The sequence below is a fragment of the Drosophila subpulchrella genome, unplaced genomic scaffold (assembly GCF_014743375.2).
Source record: "Drosophila subpulchrella strain 33 F10 #4 breed RU33 unplaced genomic scaffold, RU_Dsub_v1.1 Primary Assembly Seq354, whole genome shotgun sequence".
Classification (NCBI taxonomy): domain Eukaryota; kingdom Metazoa; phylum Arthropoda; class Insecta; order Diptera; family Drosophilidae; genus Drosophila; species Drosophila subpulchrella.
Window position 1 is genome coordinate 1027297 of NW_023665577.1, and position 23125 is coordinate 1050421.

The 23125-nt window shown below is 38.7% G+C and overlaps 3 protein-coding genes and 1 long non-coding RNA gene across 27 annotated transcripts; 2 read left to right on the forward strand and 2 right to left on the reverse strand.

Annotated features, from left to right (window-relative positions):
- Positions 1–1000: 1000 nt before the first annotated feature.
- LOC119560688 (protein SHQ1 homolog) lies at positions 1001–3706 on the reverse strand. The gene is made up of 3 exons (XM_037874266.1): positions 3337–3706; positions 2842–3250; positions 1001–2782 (listed from the first exon to the last, which is right to left on the reverse strand). Exons 1-3 carry the CDS (start codon positions 3609–3611, stop codon positions 1628–1630), a joined length of 1839 nt encoding a protein of 612 aa, XP_037730194.1. The 5' UTR covers positions 3612–3706; the 3' UTR covers positions 1001–1627.
- Positions 3707–4181: 475 nt separating this feature from the next.
- LOC119561088 (phosphatidylinositol-binding clathrin assembly protein LAP) lies at positions 4182–18395 on the forward strand. 24 transcript variants are annotated; one of them, XM_037874961.1, is made up of 17 exons: positions 4182–4273; positions 4426–4723; positions 8036–8178; positions 9062–9137; positions 9470–9502; positions 9736–9838; positions 9909–10030; positions 10090–10283; positions 10344–10480; positions 11060–11222; positions 11297–11591; positions 12197–12292; positions 12803–13066; positions 14314–14584; positions 15024–15123; positions 16280–16369; positions 17048–18395. In XM_037874961.1, exons 2-17 carry the CDS (start codon positions 4588–4590, stop codon positions 17225–17227), a joined length of 2403 nt encoding a protein of 800 aa, XP_037730889.1. In that variant the 5' UTR covers positions 4182–4273; positions 4426–4587; the 3' UTR covers positions 17228–18395. The 24 variants fall into 24 exon arrangements, with proteins under 24 accessions (XP_037730889.1, XP_037730894.1, XP_037730892.1 ...); XM_037874960.1 differs by having other exon boundaries at positions 4198–4321; XM_037874966.1 differs by having other exon boundaries at positions 4186–4723; positions 14392–14584; positions 17048–17227.
- Positions 4671–8149, reverse strand: LOC119561091. Its single transcript, XR_005221064.1, has 3 exons — positions 8020–8149; positions 4855–4942; positions 4671–4791 (listed from the first exon to the last, which is right to left on the reverse strand). It is a non-coding gene; the product is annotated as an uncharacterized LOC119561091 (long non-coding RNA).
- Positions 18396–19668: 1273 nt separating the features above from the next.
- LOC119560343 lies at positions 19669–22419 on the forward strand. Its single transcript, XM_037873739.1, has 7 exons — positions 19669–19986; positions 20041–20348; positions 20554–21110; positions 21169–21315; positions 21372–21482; positions 21760–21917; positions 21976–22419. The coding sequence occupies exons 1-7, from the start codon at positions 19767–19769 to the stop codon at positions 22263–22265; spliced, it is 1791 nt and encodes a 596-aa protein (XP_037729667.1). The 5' UTR covers positions 19669–19766; the 3' UTR covers positions 22266–22419.
- The last annotated feature ends 706 nt before the right edge of the window (positions 22420–23125 follow it).

The following is a 23125-nucleotide window of genomic DNA, read 5'->3' on the forward strand; positions in this document are numbered from 1 at the left end:
AGAGGACAATATTCTCCATGTATCCATAAAAAGGATTAAATTCCTTTGTAAATTGTTTTATGAATTTTACCAATATTAAAACACTTATCACATGTTGACGATTCGCGAAATATGGCCAACTAACGTTTTTTTCTCCATACCTATATTAACTTGAAAGGGAAATCGGTGTAAGAGACATGGCAACTATAAATTAAACTTTAAGTCGCTATAATAAGACCAAAACGAAATCTAAGCCAGAGAATCCTAAATTGGCATTAGCTCACTTCGACGTGTACTTTAAAATCGGGAAGTTTCTAGTTGTGGTTAAATTTCAAAACCTAATCAATTTTTCAGTGTAATTTATTATTATTTTTATTCCAAAAAGTACAAAAGTACATCACAGTGATGTACTTCTTAATACTTTGAGTTTTTATGATTCAACAGCACGAGGCTGTTGCTAAAAATTACTAAAAACAGTGTTTGTATAAAACAGGATAGAAGCAACTTACCAAAATTCAGCGTTTGACAAACAACCTTTTTCGCCAATCTTTTTTACGAATTAAGGCTGCCATTTATTTAAGCCAAAATCTTCAAAAAAAGTGGGCGCCGGAAAGAACATTCGTGGACAGGTACTGCACTGAAACAAACTTGTGCTGAGTAAGAACCCCTAGAATCTGTATGCTTAGTCCAAACTTTCTAGCTTTTACAGTTTACAGGCGGACATGGCTAGATCGACTTTGCTAGTAGGGGTAGATCGCTTCTTTCACTCTGTAAGTAACTAGTATAACAAGTATTATATGTATTGGATGTATATGGAGTTCGCCGATTTTATAAAAACATGTATCGGTGCTCACATAGAAATATTATTTATTTATCTTAAAGCCTTAGACTCCAAAAATCAATAGTATTCCAAAAGTATAATGTTCATAAACAAAATTGTCACGCAACTTTCTAAAACGGGTCGCGGTTTATAGGTAGTTAAAAAAACTAAATGACATTTAAGTCACGTTTGATACAAAAATATGTATTATCCATTTTATTAGTTTTCTTTCACAATTTGTTTCTCGATTTCAATGACATTCAACATTAACTGGTAACTCCATCATGACTTTTGCCCAAAATGTAGGTTTTTGTTTCGGGTTGCTTTACATGTCTATTTTATTTTATTAATTTGTTTAGTTTTCTTTGCTTGCAGCACCAACAATATCGATATCTATATAATTATAGATGTATATACAAAATGCACAACTAGATTTCGCTTTTCAGAATTCAAAATTCAAATGTTTCGTACTCTAATGCCACACTAAATGCTAAAGTTCTGATTTACTTGTATGTGTAATTATAATCGAAGTTTTTTTAGAGCAAAGGGGAAAAAATATTCAAATATCTTTTCGCATTTGGCGTGAATAAATCTTTGAGTTTGCGTCTCATAAAATTATTGTACAATTAAGATTTAAGTAGATATTTTGGGTTTTCTTTGTAAATGTACATCCTTTTGCTTGGTTTTGTTTATGTATTTTACTTTTTGTTTTAATTTTAAAAGTAATCACTGTTTAGCCTCCGTTCTTTGACATTAAGTTGGTTGTGTTGCTTGTTTGTTTTTGGCAAGGCAGGAGCAGGACTTGCCGGATTGGGGATAAGTGACTTATTACTTGGTGCTAGTGCTGATGCTGGCGGCGGTCTCACTGTTGCTGCACTGCTCGATGACGCTGTTTCCTTCCGCCTCGCTACTGGTGGTGGTGGAGGAACTGCTTTCGTCGTCATCTTCGTCTGCCCCGTCCCCATCCTCATCGTCGTCATCGTCCTCTTCGTCCTCCTCGTCATCCTCATATACAATTTCGTTCTCGATCAACCGCATGTCCATGTCCATACTGTCGAAGGAGTCGGTTATGACACTGTCATCATCAGTCGTAGTCTCGTCCTCTTGCCCGGACGTGTCGTTATCAAGGTCCAGTTCATCATCGCCATGGCCCTGCTGGTGCGGCGATGAGCCCTCGCTGCCCGCATCAATGCGCATCTCCTGCATCAGCTCCCTGATTAGCTCAGTCTCAATCTCGGTCACTCCCAGGCCCAGATGTTGCTTGTTCACGTCCATCAGCACGTTTTTAAGGTTGCGGGCCAGCAAACGCATGTGCTCATCGCTGCAGGCACTCGGACTGGTCACATATCGGATGTAGTCCTCCAAGTAGTAGGTATTGAAACTATCACGACTGGGCTCCCCGCTGCTGAACTGCTGGTGTGTCAGCAGCAGCTGGTTGATCAGCCAGTTTCGACCGCCCTTCAAGACTTCGATGGCATCCCGCACACATTGGCGGCCAAGCTCAAAGTTGCGGTACAGCGGGTAGGTTATCATTCGCCGAAGAAAGGCCACCAACACGTCGCGGTAGTTGTCGAACTGCTCAAAGTAGCAGTACAGCGGACAAAGGATGCTGCGTGTCCAACCAGATTCACACGTCGCCTCATTGTTGGTCGTCCGCACATCGTAGCATATGGCCAGCAGAATGCTGATTAGCCCGCAATCGATTTCATTCTGGCGCAGAATGTCGCACGGCAGCTGCTCCCGTGTCTGCTCCCGGCTGATGTTGTGCAGCAGATGCGCCTGCTCCTGGGTCATGGAAGTTTCGTAGATTTTCGGCTTATAGCGCAGAGGATTCTGGTGACCGGACGGAACCTGTAGCTCCACAAAGTTCATTTTGTACTGTTCACGCGAGAAGCGCTTCATCTCGTCTACCACGCGCTCCTGTCGCCTTTGGATCGGGCTCATGCGATGCGGCTCCGACACGCGGCAAGTAGCTCTGTCCAGCTGGGGAAACATCTGGGCTTAGTTTATGGGAAAGGGGCAACTCGGAATGTAAAGCTCACCTCACTCGTGTCCAGCGGACCGCTGTATTTGCTAGCGTAGCCGTAGCCAAAGTGGTTGGTAAGCTTGTAGGTGCGCTCGTGGCCGTCGAGCTGCAGTTGGCACTGATCGGTGATGCGTTTTAGTTTCCATTCCTGGACAAGGGGCTCCTTATCCGGCAAATGGGCACTGGTGGTGTTGGCCAGCGTGGGCAGATGCAGGAAGGTGGCAATATAGTCCTTTCGACCGCTCTTTGGCTTGGGTGCATCGCCCGTGCCACCGCCTCCTCCTCTTTCGCCCCCCGATCCTTCCTGGGCGCCCGCTGTAAGGGGCAGACAACGCAGGCAGATCTGGTAGTGATTCTCCGTTGTGTTGTACTTTATCAGCAGCGTCTTCAGCTCCCGCAGGTCGAAAGTGCGGCGGCTGTGGAATCTGCCCCAGAAAGGAAATGGAAATGCGTAATGATATCGCTGGAATTTCGCCAGTGTGGGTGTGCCAGATTGGACGCAGTGACTCACTTGTACAGCTTGACGTCTGCGTAAAAGTAAAGATCGTGCGCGTCGACGAATATATCGCAGTTCCTTATGCGATCCACATGCAACGCCTCCGCGCCTCCCGCTCCAGCCACCCCCGAGCACGTCCCCTGGCCATGCTCCTCGACGGCGGAAGAAGAAGCAGCACCAGCTGCTGATGGCTGGGACGACTTTAAGGACTGATTTGCGGCAGGCGGGCGGGGTATCAGCAGCGTGCACGAGTTCTCCAGATAACTGTGTGCAATCTGTCCATTCAACATCTTACAATTTTATTACGTTCTTGCTGATTCTGCTAACTACTGTTTTTAGTATAATTTTATTTATTTTAATGACCAGTATGACCGCCTACTCGAAACAAAAAACCTTTGCCAGTCACCTTACGTTAAGTTACGTTACGTTTTTACAGTATGCTCTCAGGCCAAACTCCCGACAAATTTGGCTATCTTTGATAAGGGGAATTCCAATGCAACAAATTAAATTTATTTTATAGATTTTTTTCTTCACTGTTAAGGTACGGATAACTGCATTCTGCATAATAACTTAAAGGGGATACGTTTGAAAAGTAGTAAGCATATTTTATTTAACTTCCCAAAATTTGAAAAACTTTTTTAAAAATTTTTATTAATTATTTCACAAAATATAATAATTCTAATTCCTTTAAAACTATGTATATTGAGGAAGTATTTAGTTTATCCTCGTTAGATTCTCAGCTTTTTCCAACCAACTTGTATACTCTTACGTTGCGCAGTCGATATCTGCAGCCCTTACGTCGTAAATCCATATCGATAACTCGCGCAGGCCCCACTTCTCAGAGGCGTTAGGACATTGCTCACACGCTCGCTCCACTTGCCAGTCGCCATTATCGATTTGTGGCAGAGGAAAAATAGAGAATTAAAAAATCGCGTTTCAGCGTTAGGCACCGGTTAGAGAGCGCATAAATCGCGGCGTTAAATTGTGTAGTGCTTGTGACGTAGGAAACACCAAATCTGTATCGTGTATTTTTTCGTGGAGCTCGCGTAGCTGAATTTTCCCGTTGGAAATATTCTCAATCAATCAATACCTCTCTCTCTCTAGGCAGCCCCCCATACGTGTTTGTGTCTCTCTCACTCTCTCCCTCTCTGCATCTGCGTGTGTGTCGGTGTGGTCTGCTCCTTGGGTGCATAATTAAATTAATCAAGTAAATAAAAGCCAGCGTGCGGGAGCAGGAAGAGCGAAGGCAACAACAACAGCTTCATCATGACCATGGCAGGGCAAACGATCAACGACAGGCTGCTGGCCGCCCGTCACAGCCTTGCGGGCCAAGGACTCGCCAAGTCCGTTTGCAAGGCCACCACGGAGGAATGCATAGGCCCAAAGAAGAAGCACTTGGACTGTGAGTGCCCCCTCTTTCTCTCTTCTGCTCTCACTCTCTCTCGTTGCGTAAATTCACAGTTATATTTCCTAGTTAGGACACGGAGAGAAAAAATATAGCCTTCGATCAATGGTTAAGGGGAGAATGTATACCTCAGTATCGAAATTATTTCATGCTTTGTTCGAGCCTTTATCAACTAATAAAAAATAGTCCAGTCCATGTTACCAAAATCCTAAATATCTGTGAAGTTGAAGTTAGGAAAGTTATTCTAACAGAAAACTTTGTTTACAAGGTCTTTGGGAACATAAAAATAGCAATAAATTATTTTGCACCACAAAAGTCGTACTTAAAATGCCCTCTGGCTAAGGAATTGATAAAACTACATATGTTCATACGTGCACTGGGTTAAGTTAACTAAAGAAGAAACGTTCGATACTGGAATACTAATTAAATGTATAAAAAATATAGAAATTCATTACCTTTATAATTATGCGAATTTTTTAAAATACATTTTATTAATATTGTTAATAAGTGAATTGCAACTTGTCAATTATTATACATACATGCATATAAGCTTTATTTACAAACATTGCATAACTTAAACATTTTAGGCGTATTTAGAATACTGTTCTCTAAAATTACATTGGTAACATTATTTTTACAATTCAAAATGATTATGAGTGCATTTGTAATTTACGACAGCTTATTTTGTACACATCACAAAGTCCAAAACTCAAATAATAAATTTTATAATCTTCAAAAAGGTTAAATTTGTAGGCGTTTTGTATTTTAAATTAGTGTGCGAATTACGCTTAAAATTTCTCTTGGTGCATTTCACAATTACAACAGTTAATACTGGCTGCAAAAGTAAAACAAATACTCATTCAGTTGCAACCAGTTCGAGTCTCTTGGCTTTCCCACTCCATCTCCGTATGTTTGTTGTTTTTGTGTGATAAATCACAAAGTTTTCTGAAAACGACCCCACTGATTACGATCCACAGAGCTCCAGACTCATCTACCACCACCCACAATTGCACCTGTGCCTCAGCTGCTGCTGTTTGTGGACTCCGTTCGTCATTGATTGCACTGCCCCTCTCTTTCTAACCCATCCACTCTCTCTCTCTAATGTTACGTCACTTTCCCACGGGTGCACGTGTGTTTGTAGGGGCTTTGAATGGCTTGAAACGCCTACGAAAGCAGCGATTGTTGTTGTTGCGGTGTCATTGCTTGCTAAATTTATGCAGAGGTCTTCCTAATTTGCTGGATTTACTAAGACCTTTAGGGTTTGCAAAAAATTCTAATAAGACCAATATCTTAACGACATTCCTGTTGGCATCTGGTTTTTCGGCTAGCGCTACTCGCGTGGTGACCCCCTTTTATTTTGCTTGTTTGCAAAACTTTTCTGAGATGAGTCATCAGTTATGGGTGGTACGAGTAAATGGGAATAAAAGAGAGCAATACCATTGGGCGTAAGTTGCCACATAAACTTTGTATTTCAGTTTCAATGAATTGGCCTGTGTGTCAACCACTAAAAATATATGATTTTAGTTTGTGTCCCACATATGGTCCATATATGTATGTATATTACAATATAGAACACCAATTCTGAAGTACAATGATCAATTCGTTTTAAAACATGATCTCTGAAATATGTGTACATTCTACAGGCCCACAACAGGTAGAGCCCCATCATGAAATGTATTTGTTTTACCTATTTTCTCTATTTTCTTTTGCTAACGACTTTCGGCTTTAAAATAAAACCAGTTGAATATTCACGGAAACAACAACAGCAGAATAACCAGAAACCAAACTTAAAGAACCGGGATTATTTCAACCGACAACACAAGTGGGCAATAATTATGAAAATGTAGTATCAATGGACTGCCTTTTGCATCTACAGTAGAGGCTCGATAAGCCATAACTTACACCCTTGCAGCCGCATTTACTTCATTAGTTTGTATATCAGTGTGTATATTTGTTTGTACACAAACTCCAATGATAGCTACTCTACAGGATACACTGCGTTTCAAACGCACCCTTTTTAAAAACAAGAACTTATTGTTTTTATGTCTTAAGTAATGAATCAGCATTTCCAATGAACCCTTTTTTCAGAGGTTGAAATAATCTTTTATCAAAAGATTATTAGTGGCGGAAACGTGCCATCTGGCGTTGAGTTATATTTTGTGTTTTTTCAAATCCGAAAGATATATAAATTTAAGTACCAGTGCCAACAATTTTATTAATTATTTAACATTACGGTGTTAAAAATACAAAAAAAATGCAGGCAAACTACAAGTTTACCGCTTACTCAATATCAATGGGCTTTTGCTAGGGGCACCGCACTGTATTCGTTTGAACGAGCTTGTTCACAAGGGCCAATCAATTTTCCACATTTACTGTTTATTGAAATTTGTTTTTATTTATGCAATGAATCACTGGTCTGGCGCCCGTCAAGTCTTCCAAACAAAATGTAGCCAAAGGCCGGGGAACATCTGCTCTGGCATGTGCAACGCCCCTCGAATCGTATGCAATTATTCCGCTCAGCGACAAACAGTTTGCAACTGAAATGGGAATTGATTCGAATGGAAGCGCATGATAGTAGACACAATGGGATTCAGCCGCTTATCATCGACACTTTTCCGTCCCTAACTTATTTGAGTTCATTTCCTAGCTGGATGGGCGGTTGCAAAGAGAAGTCGAAGATAAGCCAACAACAACGAAGAGTCGCGACCGATAATGGGTCGCAAAAACATGATTATTAAATTTATGGGAGGTTCGCTCTTACAGCTGCGGTCAACGTAATAATTCTTAATTATAATTTATTCTGAGTGTAAGTTGCTTATCGCCTGTTCCTGGGACAAATTTCGTAAAAAAAATTGTATTGCAAAATGGTTTATTGAGGCAAAAATCGCTGAAGAAAATTAAAAAATTACATTTTAGAATTATCAAGAGTTCTTGTAGTTGTACAAGCACGAGCAAAACTCACTTTTTCAAATGTTCAACTTTGATAAATGAGCAAGCATACATACATATGTATATAAGCATAACATTTTAATCACAATAGTTTGGTGAACAATAATGGGGAAAGCGTTTATAACTTTGAGTAACGATAGAATCTGTTAGGAGGGTGATTAATTCATGATATGGCGAGTTAAGGTCTCCCAGCTGAAGAATTTTTTTAAAGCTTATTCACGGTTTTGCAAGGATGTCACAGGCTTTTCAAAATCTGATTGGTTTGGTTTCCCTATTTTTGTGACAACGACTGTATACTAACTTCTATTGTCTGTAAATAACTTTTTACTAATACACTCGCTTACCTTTGTTTTCTTGCAGATTTGGTGCACTGCACAAACGAGCCGAATGTGTCGATACCTCATCTGGCCAATTTACTTATCGAGCGTTCTCAGAATGCCAACTGGGTTGTCGTCTACAAGTCGCTGATAACCACACATCATCTGATGGCATATGGCAATGAGGTTTGTATTTGTATATTTATCACTTGTACATACATGTATCTGCTGTCCGTGTGAGTTTTGGGGGCGTATAGCATTTTTTCGATATTTTACTTTCATTGAAGCGATCCAAATGAGGTAATCTATTTTGTGAAATTTGATTTAGAGAATGTGGGCAGTGTCCATAGAAAAGGTCACGTACGTTACGAGAATCTGTACATTTGCTTTCTTCTGTTGACTCTCTTTAATGTTTAATAATTACTTGCGCATCACGATTTTTGTGTGCCCTTCTGACCGAGCTTATCGTTGTTTGTTCCTTCCTCTTTGTTCCTATTTGTTCAGTCCTATCTCCTGAAGAGACGAATTGGAGACATAATAATGTAATAAAGTAATGGCACGAATAAAGTAGTATTAATTGTTCTTAAAGACACTATAGTTATGTATGGTAGAGTTAGGTTTCTTAAAATTTAAAGATGAGTAAATCAAATTTTGGTAAAATATTCACTTTACTGACAGTAATGGCCTATGTACATATGTATATATTAAAAAGAAAGAAACAAGTTTACATTGGTTTAAAATACGATATTGCAAAAAGTGGCCCAAACTTTTGAATTTTTAGAAAGTTCGCATAAAACTAATAAATGTTGAAGATTTTCTCAGAACCAAAAATAAATATATCACATTTATAAGTGTTTTTAATTACGATTAGAAAACTATGTCTGTTGCAAAATAACTATTGGTCACTATAGTTCATCGTTAAATATATGAATGAAATAATTTGATTTACATGCAGCAGATTATATTTTTATTTATAAGTATTTCGTACGGTGTTCCCATTTTATTTACCCACACAACTGTGCATCAAAATAGCTGCAAATTATTTATCTTTTTAAAAATATTTTTTCAGCGTTTTATGCAATACCTGGCGTCAAGCAATTCTACATTCAATCTCAGCTCCTTTCTGGATAAAGGAACTGTACAAGGTATAACGAAACTTTCTTTCAAACGCAATAAAAGAGTTTCATATGCAATAAAGCTTTGATCAAATTACCAATTTAAAAATATTAACTAATGCTTACATTCTGAACATTCCTCTCTCATTCTCTCTTTCAACTCATGCGAATGCTGCGCGATCGTTTGGCTTGATCATTTGTACTTTTATTTAATTAACCATAATTTCTAAACAAAAATGATTAATTCTGAAATGCGCCGCTTACTGACCCACATACCTCACAAAATGCTGGCTAACCACAACTTGAAAAATGCAATTATCCAAACTAAATATTCAAAATCAAACAATATAAACCTTATACAGATGGTGGCATGGGCGTTCCGGGTGGCAGAATGGGTGAGTATAATACAGAAGCTATTAGCAATTGGCTGCAACTTTTTCCTTATTGGGCTATGGACCTCGTATTTTTTTCTGGTTGTTACTAAAATTTGTTTTATTTATGATTAAAATCGAAATTAACTAACAAAAAACTATTGATTTTAAGATTTGTATTTGGCATTACCTAAAATACGTGTGTCCTACATGTGTTGGACTTCGAGAAAATTTTCTAATATTTGCCCAATCAACAGGTTACGACATGTCGCCCTTCATTCGACGCTACGCCAAATATTTGAACGAGAAGTCGCTCTCCTATCGAGCCATGGCCTTTGACTTTTGCAAAGTCAAGCGAGGGTAAGTAATTTAGACACACATCATATATAATTGTGATATAATTGATTTGTTTTGTAATCTACTATTTTAGCAAAGAGGAGGGCTCGCTGCGCAGCATGAATGCCGAAAAACTTCTGAAGACTTTGCCAGTTTTGCAGGCACAATTGGATGCACTTCTGGAGTTCGACTGCCAATCCAACGATTTGTCCAATGGTATGTTTATTTCATCTAATTGTTGCTTAAGTGTTTCTGATAACTTTGTTTATTTTCAGGAGTCATCAATATGAGCTTTATGCTCTTGTTTCGTGATCTCATACGACTGTTTGCTTGCTACAATGATGGCATTATTAATTTGCTTGAAAAATATTTTGATATGAACAAGAAACATGCGCGCGATGCGTTAGATCTGTACAAGAAGTTCTTGGTGCGCATGGATCGTGTTGGAGAGTTCTTAAAAGTGGCAGAGGTTTGTAATACCTTAAAGAAAATAATACATTATATTAATTTGTTTATTTTCTGCTTGTAGAATGTGGGCATTGACAAGGGTGATATTCCCGATTTGACCAAGGCGCCAAGCTCGTTGTTAGATGCTTTGGAGCAGCACTTGGCCACGCTGGAGGGCCGTAAAGTATCCGCAGCTAATACGCCCACACAGTCATCGAGGTTTGTTTGTCTAAAAGTATTTAAAGAAATTCTCAAAGTAGATAATTTGTAAATTGTTTTGAGTTTCAAACTTCTTTAACTCTATAAAAAGATACTCGTACCAAAAACTATAAACTTGGTGGAATATCTTCCTCTGCTAGTCTGCATTTATGCAATTCATTATAATTTTAGCAGCTTATTACTTGAATGACCCAAGCTGTACATTTTTAAAAAAGCAGTATTATGTCTATTGATTGGTTGAAAGCAAGCACGAAGCTTTTTATATTAGTGCCCCTTCTGTAGCTTACAGTTTATAGAGGGACTATATTTTCCTGAACTAGCTGAGGTAAAATCTATAAATGTGCGGGGAGGTTTTAATATAAATTAAACAAATGCAAATACAAATTGCACTAAAAGTGATAGAGACAATATAGGACTAAAGAAGTTTGATTGTGTTTTCTCAATAATTATAATTTATATCTTCAGTATATTATTTCCTTTGTTGTTTGGTTTCCATTGATATATATTCTTTGTTTTTCATTTCTATGATTTTCCTTGGTTGTTCACTTGCATCTGATTTTGACGCCTGGCAAACATTAGCAATCAGCGCAATGTAAAATCCGCTGTCTCTGCCCTCTCTTCTACCAGCTCTGCATTTGGTACTGCGGCTGCTTCTAGCAAATTCGATAACACCAATGGCATTGACGAGCAGCTCAAGGCCCAGGTGCTGGCCGAGGAGGAGGCCGCCATGAACCAGTACAAGGTGAGTTGTGTAGCCGAATTATCCATGTTAACGAGTCAGTGTTTAATCGATTTCTCTGCCTGTTCCTACGCTAGTCCAAGGTATCGTCGCCCACCAGCAGCGGTGCTGCTGGCGCTAGCGCTGCACTAACAAATCCATTTCTATCGTCCCCGCCAGCCGCACAGGCTGGCCAGCCGATAGTTGATCTGTTCGGTGCCGCGTCGGCGCAGCCCGCTGCTGCTGCAGCAGCCACCAAGGCCTCCGACGACCTGCTGCAGTTGGGCAATCCCTTCGCCGACATGTTTGAAGCCAGCGGTGGCGGCGGAGCAGCCGCTGCAGGAGCCACAGGTGCTGCACTCAATGCCAATAATTTGTGGATGCATAATAATGGTAGCATGTTATAATTTTCTTATTGTTTCGTCCTAAGTTCTTGACTAGCGATTATGATTTGAGTTACGTTTATTTCGTGCTGTACATAGGTAACAGTCGGTGTGTAAGTGTAGTGATCTTACATATTTATATTGTCGTATCCGTAAAAATCAGAGCTATGAGTAGCGCACTTTTCCGGCGCTCTAGACGCCCCTCACCCTCTGTCTGTCTCTTTATCACTCCGGCCTAGCCGTCTGTTTGCACAAGACTTTCATGCACCATTATCCATACTTGTAATCATAATAGTATACTTTTTATCGATTCAATTGTTTACTTTAATTATTTCCGTAAGTTTTGATTTCTTTTAAATTCTTGTCTAATGTATTGTTACTCTTCATTTTTTCATCACTGTTTTTTTCCAACCCGAAACAATAACGACAACAACTTCAACAACTATAACGATACCGAAAACAACTCCTCGAATACCAAAAACCAAACCAATCGCTAATCTTCCAAAACACGCCAACGACCATCGCCCACCGTCCACCGTCCACCGCCCACACAACACCCAACAAAACTGAGTACAAAACCACCAAAAAATATCAAAAATATACAAACAAACATAGGTTTCAATGGCGCTTCAGTTTCCTCCGCTGCTGCTACAAATGCATTCGTTTCCGATAGTAATTTCTCATCCGTTTTTGGTAATACGGAACCGGCAGGTAAGTCTCTCAATAGCCACAGTCTTCATTCATTCCTAACTGCAAGCTACAATGTAATCCTAAGAATACATATTTTAATACTAAATATGCAGTCACTAACAAAATGCTTATTTATTACTAACTATATATAAAAACGAGTGAAAATCGAAGCGGTTCACTTAAGTTTACTAATTGATTAAAATTATAGCAATGCTAATATTACCAACCAACTTTGGTGTGTTTGAATTATGCTGAAATAAATGTTAGCATGTTATTTAATACGCCTGATTTAATTTCACTGTTAAAGTTATTTCCACCCCAGGCTAGGAAATGTTCTATATTCCGCATATTATATGGAGGGTCTTCAGAGTGTAGCATCTCGTTTAGAATTTGCGTGATGATTACCATTTGTTTTGTTACCCGTACTCCTCAATGTTAGTTTGACAATAATACTCGATCATTTCAAAATTATAATTTTTTATATTTATTTTAATTGTTATCCTGTAAATGTTTGCGTTGACTTTCACACAGCTTCGTCGTCGTTGCCAAATCCATTTTTCGATGATATGTCGTTGCCCCAAGCCAACCTCGCTGCTGCATCTGTTGCTGCGCCCTTTGGCAACAATATCAATTTCATGGATCAACAGTTGCAGCAACAACAGCAAGCGGCATTTTATGTGCAGCAGCAGCAGCAACACCAATTGCAACTACAGCAACAGCAGCAACACCGGCAGCAATTGCCGCAACAGCAAGCGATATTGCCACCTTCCATGTCAGCAGCTCAGTTTCCACCAGGTGAACCATTGCCGTTCCTCGACGAAAAACGAATACGAAAACAAAAACCATTAACCACAAGCATTTGTTCCCCGCGTGCTTTGTTTCTGTACAAAGCTTGCTCCATCTCTGGCTTGTAGTGCTGCAGCAGACACCGTACTTTCTCTTTCGGCATCCAAGATCCTCTGAGCTTTGTCCTGTGCCACAAATGCTCATCCACACCAACCAGAACACGCTTTGCCCACTGTTGTCTGCTCGTGTCTTGTAGCTATTTGTCCATTTTAACTGTCGATTATGGAGTCCTTCCGTCATTGAGAAGAAGCTGCGTTGTTGTCCCTTTACATACGTTTTTGTTTTGGTTTTAGTTTGTAGCCTTTTGAATACAATTTTCGTGATAAAAAATATTTAACCAATTAGTTTTTGTGATTGTTAAATGTGATAATTGTCTGATATATAAATACTACGTTTATTTTCGGTGTAATATTCCGGTAAAATAATTAAATGTTCAGGAGAAGTTAGTTTAATGTCAGATTCTATTTTTGATTTTTGGTCAGAACTCTTTCCGTACTCTCCAAAGACAGCCTTTCTGTAATATCTGCTTACCATCTCTAAATTAAACTTAGTACATTACTTACACTTAACAAAATGCAAAACTTCCATTAACATAAAATTTTCTGTCTTGGGTTGCTTTTGTAAATAATACTACCATCTGTTATGTGTTTGTAGATAAAACCTTAATATTAATCCTATGTCAAAAACCATTTGAGATCGAACAATCCAAAATATTTATATATACAATGCAAATTCATGTTATTTATTTTGTAAATGTTATTTTTTCTCTTTTTCTCTTTCTTATGTTCTTATGTACTGAACGTAAAAAACAAAAATATCAAAACTAAAAACAACCTCACATTGTCTCATGTTAATGTTGGTGGCACAAATCCATACTCGAACACTTAAAATCTATGAAACGCTAAAAAATATTTGTGTTTTATAATTACGCTGGCAAAATGAAAAAAATGATATAAAAAAAAAAAAAATTTAAACCAAAATGTCAAACTTCGACGGCAACAAAAACTCAACGCTAACTCAACAAACATCAATAAACCAAATCCTTGGGCTCATCGGCTTCATTGTTTATGCATATCTACTATATATATATATACCATTGTGTTTGTCTCTGTGTATAAATGTCTGCTAAAAACGGTGCATTGGTTATGGCTATCCCCAAACAACCATATCGTCTGAAATGTAAAAACGTATCAAAGGCTTCGACGCCTTGGGCGATGTTCTCAAGCCGGCCTCAGCCAGCAACAACAGCAATCAAATGAACGTTGTCGCCACAGGTTACTCCAGCAATAGCAGTTCGATCCTAGCGTTACAACAGCAGCAGCACCACCAGCAACACCAGCAGCAACTGCACCAGCAGCAACAGCAGCAGCCGCCGGCTGGCACTGGGAAGATAATAACCGGCGACTTGGATAGTTCACTAATGTCACTAGTTGATAACTTAAATATAAACAAAACGGCAAGCGCAAAGTGAGTAAATCGAGCCAGTATACTGACGATATATGTTTGTGCGTGCGTTCGAAAGTGAAGCCAAACCAGAAGGTTGATCAGTAACCATGTTGTCACATCTCCATCAGTTCACTCGCAGTAGATGGTTAAATCGTATCCCTAATGGTCTTCAATTTCGACCGATTAAAGATCAGTTTGATCAGCCAACTGCCACTTCCGAACTAACAGCTCCTTGTCGATCCCTTAATCCAAAACTTAAACCTCCAGCCTTAGCCATCCGATCTGACCTTCCCGTCCACAAAGCCATATTCATGCTCCATATGTGTACATACCGTCCATCCAAAAAATAGTTCGAAATCACGCAGAATTCTGTTTAGTTAGAAAAACCCCCAAAATTCAAATGCCGTGTTCATTGACGTCGTCTCTATATCATTACTCTCTTACCCCATTATTCTCATAGACCTGTGCAATGGAATTCACCTAAAAATACAGCGAAACCAGGTGCTAATTGGACACCCCAACCAATGGCGGCTACTACTGGTGCTGGCTATCGTCCAATGGTGAGTTTTGCCTACTCTAACTCTACTCTCTACTGTCTACCGAACTACTCTACTCAAAAATTATCAAAACAACTCGAAAGAATCCGAAAAGAAAGCCAAACTCTACGTTGCCTCGAATTTGTTCGAATTTAACGAGAGACTAAAATAAATAATTCGAGTACACTAGAAGTCGTGCCGAAGCAGATAAAATATGAGAAAAAACAATGCCAGAAAAGAAAAGAAACAAACACTTTTTATTACTTATGTAAATGCATTGTTTTCCCTTTCATTATTTTACGATTTTGTGTCACCCAACACTTAAGGTTACACTTCATGTAAAGTACACTATTTTACTTAATTTAATGTGAATTACCTTATCAAAATTAATGTTTATTTATCAATTGCACAATCAGTATGGATCTACAACTTGAGCTACTTGGTTCTCTTGATTTGAAGTATATTCTTGATCTGTATGAACATTTCCTCAGCTTGCTTACAATTTTCTTGATAAGATTGAAAGTAAATTAACATATATAATATTCCTCCATTGTCGCAGTCCATTTTAAATTTCTAAATGTTGTTAAGTCCTTTTTTATAATTGTGAATTGAAAGACCAAATCAAAGTGAAAACCAAGTCCTTTATTTCGTCCACTCAAAATCTTGTCCCCAATTTCAACAACACCCCACCGTATACTACAGAATCACAGCAAATCGCACTAGAACACAAGCACTAGGGCTAATTTTGGTGGCACATCTTGCGAGCAGGTCCACGATGGGTTTATTAAGTCTCTACACACTATACACGCAGGCCATAAACGACAAACCACATATTTCCATTTTATATTTTTAGTTTATTATTATTTCGATTTTTATTTTGCATTTTAACGAAGTATATATAAACTATCAACTACTTTCTTTTCTTTATTTTATGTTTGCTTTATATCTCAACTATCCCAACGCATACCGCAAAATCGAAAATCGTTAACCGAACCGAATCAAATTGAATCACAACTAAATATATATTGAAACTAATCAAACAAACAACAACAACGAATCACGTATGACAACTCACGCTGCGCCTGTGTTAATGCTGTCTGTGTGTGTGTATGTGTGTTTGTGATATATCAATATATATTCTATCAATATGCCAATATATATATCAATATGCAATACGTAGGCACATGGCATGACCGTAAGTCCTGCGCCAATCACAATCAATCATCCGTATATACATGCTAGTTATCCTGTAATGCCAAATTATATGCAGGTAAGATGATGCTGAAACCAACGAAATGAACAACAACCACTAAAAATTTTCAAACAGAATGAAAAAAATTATAAATAAATATCATTATGGTTTTGACTTGAGTTGCCGTTTTTCCTTGAGAGGAATTATTTTTATTTTATATTTATTTTTATAAGCCGTTTCGTTCCTTTGCGTTTTACAATCGAAAATCTATCATCTCCAGCACTATAACGTATAATTGCGAGCTATACGCCAGTTAACTTCCTTCTAACTTTCAAAGACACCCGACATCTTTCCTGATTTTGATACCGGCCACAAGCGCGTGTTATATATGCCCCTCCTCTGTGGTTCTCGTCTCTGAACTAAATTGCATTATTATCTTGCACTCCTATTATTTAAATTATTATTTTCGTTATGATTTTGTAAAACATTTATTTAGTAGGCATTCAGTTATTAAGCGAGTTACTGTTTCACTTGTCTGTAGTCCTCACTACCTTCCGTATGATTCCCTTGTAGCAACTGTTTTCCAAGCTGAAAAGCTCCTATGAAGCCCAACCGACAACTCTTTATCCCGCCACTTATTTTGTAGCATTGCGTCTATCATAGCAGTTTATAAGTATTGCCCTTTCCAGTGCATGAATTTTAATCGAACCCACATTTTACGCTCATTTCTAACGCTTGTTTTAACGACTATTGTAGGGAATGCCGGTGATGGGCCAGCCAAGTATGATGGGGCAGTCAGCAGCCCCTTTGACTGGGGCGCAACCGACGATGATGGCGGCGCCGCACAGTAATGCGACGGGCATCATGCAACCCATCCAGCCAACGCAGAACGGCGGCAATAAAGGCGTCCCACTCGACCCATTTGGTGCGTTATAAGCGGTCCACAAGGAGCTCATGCGTGCAACCCACTCACTCACTCAATCTAAGCGCTCTAACCTCATAGACAGCAGACATCAAACCACACTCACAGACACAAATGCGTAATAAAATATTAAACAAAACAATTATTATATATTATATATGTCCATGTGCGAGTGAAAATTAAAAACTTGAAATGGCATTATATAACATGTTTACACTACGCTACAGAAACAATATATAAAGTTTATGGAAACAGCAGAAAATGCAAACACAAAAAACGGAAGCAGATAAGAAAATTATATAATAATGTTGAACATTGAGCAAACACGAAAACAAATGCTATATACATACATATATATATATTTATATTATTACTATTTAAATGAAAAACAAATAAGTTTGACTATTTATATGTATACACCAATTTATATACTACGCTAAAACGAATGGAGAAATGCAGAAAGCAAAAACGAAACAATTTCCATAAATAGCTAACGGAAAGTAACCTATGTGAAATATACCTATGAACTCTAAGATAAGTCTATACAAAACCTGTAGTTGTGTCCTACGCCAATCACTAAACACACGTTGAATTATCTAGTGGAACTATGTTAACTGTCTCAAACATGATTAAGCATGAAACTGATTCAGAAATGATATTTTCAAACTCAGTCCAAGTGTTTGCACAGATTAACGTAATAATTTGCAATATTTTAATCCGTCTATCAATGTTTTTCTGTTACTTTTAGTCAAGTATGGTGGCTAAATACCTATTATACATATGTTTTAAATTGTTATTAAGCAAATTATGATTTGTTGGAGAGGAAATATTTGTAAATGCATTCCAAACTAGCTTCAATTTTGTCCAAATTTAATTTGAGAAGAAGAAAAACATTTGTAATTATTAAGTATTATTTAACGAGTTCAAACAACGCTGGTGTAAAATGTGTTGATAATTTGTTTAAATTCTAGAAAAAACCGCAACGTTTATTTAATATGTGTTATACTTTAGTGCATACGTTGTATTAGACCTTTATTTAATTGCTTCTGAGCGAAACTACAAAACTGACATCATATACGTAGTTCATTTCGAAAATGTAAAGCATAAGACGTGTATAGATGTTTTCCTACAGCCCGACACGCTGAACTATGTTTAAATAAAAATTATATAAATTGTATAATATATTATTTTTTATTATTTGTTCATTCTGTGCGGCACTGGAATTTTAATTGCCAAAATCAAACGAATTAATTGACTTCCAAATCTTTTATCAACTCCAACCCACCACCCCTTCTGTGTGTAACTTTTTGATGGTTCTGAGGTTTCTTCAACTAGCTTCACATCCAATCCCAATTGCTTATAATTCTTTCGCTTCTATACTCCCAATAGTGGCATTCTATAAGTTTTGGTCCTGATGTCCTTTAAGAATATATAGCAGTAGCTATAAGCAAATCTGTCGACCCTTCGCCGTTACCCTTTAAATTTAAACACTTAAGCAGAAAAGTATGCTATATTTTTGCACAAGCCAAAATGCAATTTCATTGCTCACCAAACTAGGCAGCATTTTAGAGAAGAATACAAAATATGAAGGTTGACCAGGACTTGCGATTTATGCATCTCCTCGTGTTGGGTAGGTGGGTCAACTCTCGTAGGCGAAGCAACAACGCAAACGCAATAATCGTTAGAAGCAAACAATCATGTAAGGAATTTTCATTAAAGCTAATGCTAAAGTAAACGTAAAAGCCACAAACCCGAATCAATGTAAATTTAGCTAAATTATACACTCTAAAATGACAAAAAAATGTTTCATGACAATATTTATACGCTGGTGTTTGAGCTAACTATACTCATACTTAGGACTTACTATCTTAAAACTACAATTACTGTCGACACGAAGCATGCGTCTAGAACCCGCAGAACTAAAATTAAAGGCAAACTGCGGCCACTTGTTGATGTTTCGAATGAAATTTAGTAAAATTTCAATAGGCAGAGAGTTTTATTTGTCCGACAATTTTCAATGAAACACGCTTTGAGGGTTGGCTTACCGAATCGAACTGTATCTTGTAGATAACCATAGATCGTGCAATACAGATTATATACTACTAAGAACTATTTATGTTTGAATCAAAATGTTACTGTGTTTATATTGGTTTGTGAAATCTCTCTAAAAAGAACCCTATTAAAAATACAAAAGAACACCAAGAAATTAAAATATTTTTGTCACGATGAATTCTAACAATTCAATTCGATCCAATCTCATGGAAAATGCAAACTATTTGGGTATGTAATATGCACACATTCTCATTAATTAGGAGTAAAATATATTGTGTATTATTAAAAAATATGTTGAGAACAAGCCCAACTCCAAAACAAAACAGAATTGAAATGTTAGTGCAAAATAAATGTGTAAAATAAATATTTTGTTTTACTTTTGAGGTGGCGGCTAGAACAGTGTCATACATACAGCATCCTTGAAGTCAACACAACGAAGCTCAATCACATTGATCAAGTTTAAAGTTAGTAAGAGCCCCTGAAGATAAAGATACTCACACTATGCCGCCGTGCACATTGCGTCAGAGGGGTATGGCCTATATACCGCGTAGGGACAAGAATCGCGAAAAGGATGTCCTGGCCCCGAAGCCCGTGCATCCGCGGTCCTTGCGCTTCCACGGATTCTTCGGCATGTCATATGTCCATCAACATGTGATGGTCGACGAGCGATGGACGCCCAACTCATTAACCGAACAGTTCAAGGGAATGACCGACTTGCTGAGTAAGTTATTCTTCTGGCTTGGTCTGAGCTCCTTAAAAAACCCATGTTGAACAGCACGCCGCTTGGTGTTCAAGAATCACGAATCGAAGGCCAATCGCCAGCGGTATTTTCGCGAGAACAAGCGCCTAAAGCTGCAATGTCGGGATGGGCGCACAAAGTTGCAGAATATTCTGGTCAACGACAACACCCACAAGATTCGCAACTTCCTCATTAACCACAAGGATATGCAGCGATTGTATCAGAAGATGCCAATTCACCTGGTGGTAGACAACATCAATCAGCGCACCTTTGTGATGAGGAAGGAGCGGGATCGCCTGGAGTTTCGCTTAGATCAGTTAAAGCAGCACTACAAGGAACAACTGGTTGGTGAAATTCAAAACTTTATGACTGATCTCAATTTTAAACAATTTTGGTTAAGCTGTAGATTTTTTATTATTTTCAATGCTTTAAATTTATTTTAATAACCCATCTTAGTATTATTTTATAATTAACTTTGCACATTTTTGTATTAAAATTTTTGATCGATTAATATTATTTTCCTTTTAACAAACACTATTTACAAAACAGTTGCGGCGGGCACTTCTGCAGAACCGCATCAAGTATCAGAACGAATTTATTCTCGACGAGGAGCTCAAGTCGCGAGTTTTCCTCAAAAAGATCGAGAACTCCAATGTGCGCCTAAAGGCCATCAAGACCATCAACAACACTTATAAAAAGATGATTCAGGTGCTGGTCCATGACGAGATCTTTTACGAGCCCATCTTGCGCTCCCTCAGCAGTGACATGGATGATCAGTCCAACTTCATCAAGCATATCCTGTTCCTGGGCATGCCGGCTATAGCGAAGTTCAAGGAGCTGAACGACGAGTTCAGGAACATGGAGGATAAGTCCCGCAAGAACTTGCAGATGAAACTGCAAATGCTTGCCTCTCTTAAGAAACCGGCAGGCACATCAATTAATTTCAACAAGCCCAAGGAGGCGCCGCCGACCACGAATCTGAAGCGATATGTCAGGGAGACCCAAAGCATGATGATTCTAAAGCTGGAGCTGAAGGCCGTGGAGAAGACTATCAAAGAGGTCAAGTTTGTGACACTTTGTTCCCAGGCCAAGGAAATTTATCCACGGTTTGTAGTCGAAGTACATTACATTTATTTCACAATGTTTATATATTTAATTGTATAGGATGAAGAGCCAGGTGGACAACAACGACAAGCTGCATCGCATGATTGTTAATGACATGTTGGCCCACGAAATGCTGGAAACCAAGATGAAGTGCGCCAGTGTCTTAAAGGGGGTGCTGGTCAACAATCTTTCAGAGGAAGAGATCAAGTGGGTGATAAATATAAAATGTATTATAATTTTTCTTATCAATGTTATAACATTAGCCGTCTGGAGCGCATCAAGGACCTGAAGAAAATGTTGCAAAATGATATTCAATTCGAACAAGACACACTGCAGCATCTCAAGAATAGAGCTGATGCATATGTTATGCTAAGGTAAATTGATAATTTGGGAGAAAAGATAAAATACCTGTGACATAGTCACCTCTTAAGGTGTAGGGGTCAAAAGCCAGTGACGACTGCACCTTTAACAATAAAAAGTTTCTATATCAACTATATGTAGGTATCTTAATGTATAATCCTTTTCCGTCAAAAAAGTTAATATGGAAACTTTTGTTTTTAAAGATGCGATCGTCATAAGTTTTGAACTTCGTAAAGAGGTGTCTATGCTTGATAACTTTAAAGGGACTCTTTCTTTCTTTTATTGTTACAGAGTAACCATTTGGAATCTGTTGGAAATTCTGCGACATATTGATCGTCAGCCAAAATTGCTACGTGCCCAGTATCCCAACTCGTACTTAAAGCTTCCGCTGCTTAAATTCGAAATGCTGAATATGAGAGCCGCTGCCCCGGAGATTTTCGAGGAGAACAGTTGAGTCGACTTTCATAGCCAAACAGAATCCATAAATCTAACCAACTCCCCCCGCAGTTGATAACATAATGCATATGGTGAAGCGCAAGATCTACAAGCTGATGAAGGCCTATGCTGTTGAGTTGAAACCGGCGACCGTCAAGCGAAATGTCGAGGAATACCATGCCGATTTCTTGGCCAGCCTGGATATGTACGAGCCTGTGGACACTGAGGAGCAGGCTCCAACAGCTCCCGAGGACGATATCTTGCAGGAGAACAAGACCATGGCCAATGTGCCCAACCGCAAGCAGATCAAGGCCCAAAGTGCGAAGCTTGTGGAGGAGCTGGCCAAGCGGGATGAAATGTAAATGTTTACTTTAGTATTTGTGTTACAGTAGCTTAAAATTTGAAGTAAGTTAAATTCTGCAAGTTAAAAAACCATTTAAAGTGCCTACAATTGAGTGGCTAACAGAAAAAATAATAAATCGTGAGTTTTGGATTGACGAAATCCCGAAAATGGAAGAGCTGTTTTCCAGTAGTCGCCTTCCCATAATTGATCCATAATTGCAGCAAACGCTGCTTACTTTGCTGGGATCTTGGATTCCGTCGAGTTGGATTGCTTCAACTTTTGGCTTTTGTTGACGCCCTGCATTTTCATCGGCAGTTGCAATAATAGCGAGGAAGAATTATTGTTCCATTGCCTCATCTAATAATTTGGGTGTTTTGTGGGTTGTGCAAGGTGTGAATGGCTTAGATAAACCTTCAGGTTTGAACATGGTGCGGATAACCTTCTATAGACTAATCCCCATTCGTTGGGCACATTTTCGGACCGTCTTCGAATGCATCAATAGAGCCATTAATCATTTCCTGGCCACTCCACAGCGATTTCCTGTCAAGTCTTTTGCCCAAAAAGGTCAGTAGTTGTCATAAAAGCTAACTCGCTCAGTCGTCGACGGATGGAATCATTCGGAATTCATCCGAAATGATGTTGACTGGATGGGATGGATAGGTTTTTGCCCGTCATTTTTTGAGTCTTGGAGGAGCGAGCACGCTTCCCTTCCAATCCGCAGTACACTTGCCGACTGCCTTCCTATCTATCTGTGCTGTTATATCTGCGTACACGATATCACGCCGACTTAAAAAAAACCTAACACGGGAGCACGCGAGCCCATAAGCCGCGAAATGAGGTTATGCAAGTTTTACATTATTCGCGGGCTACCATGTTTAT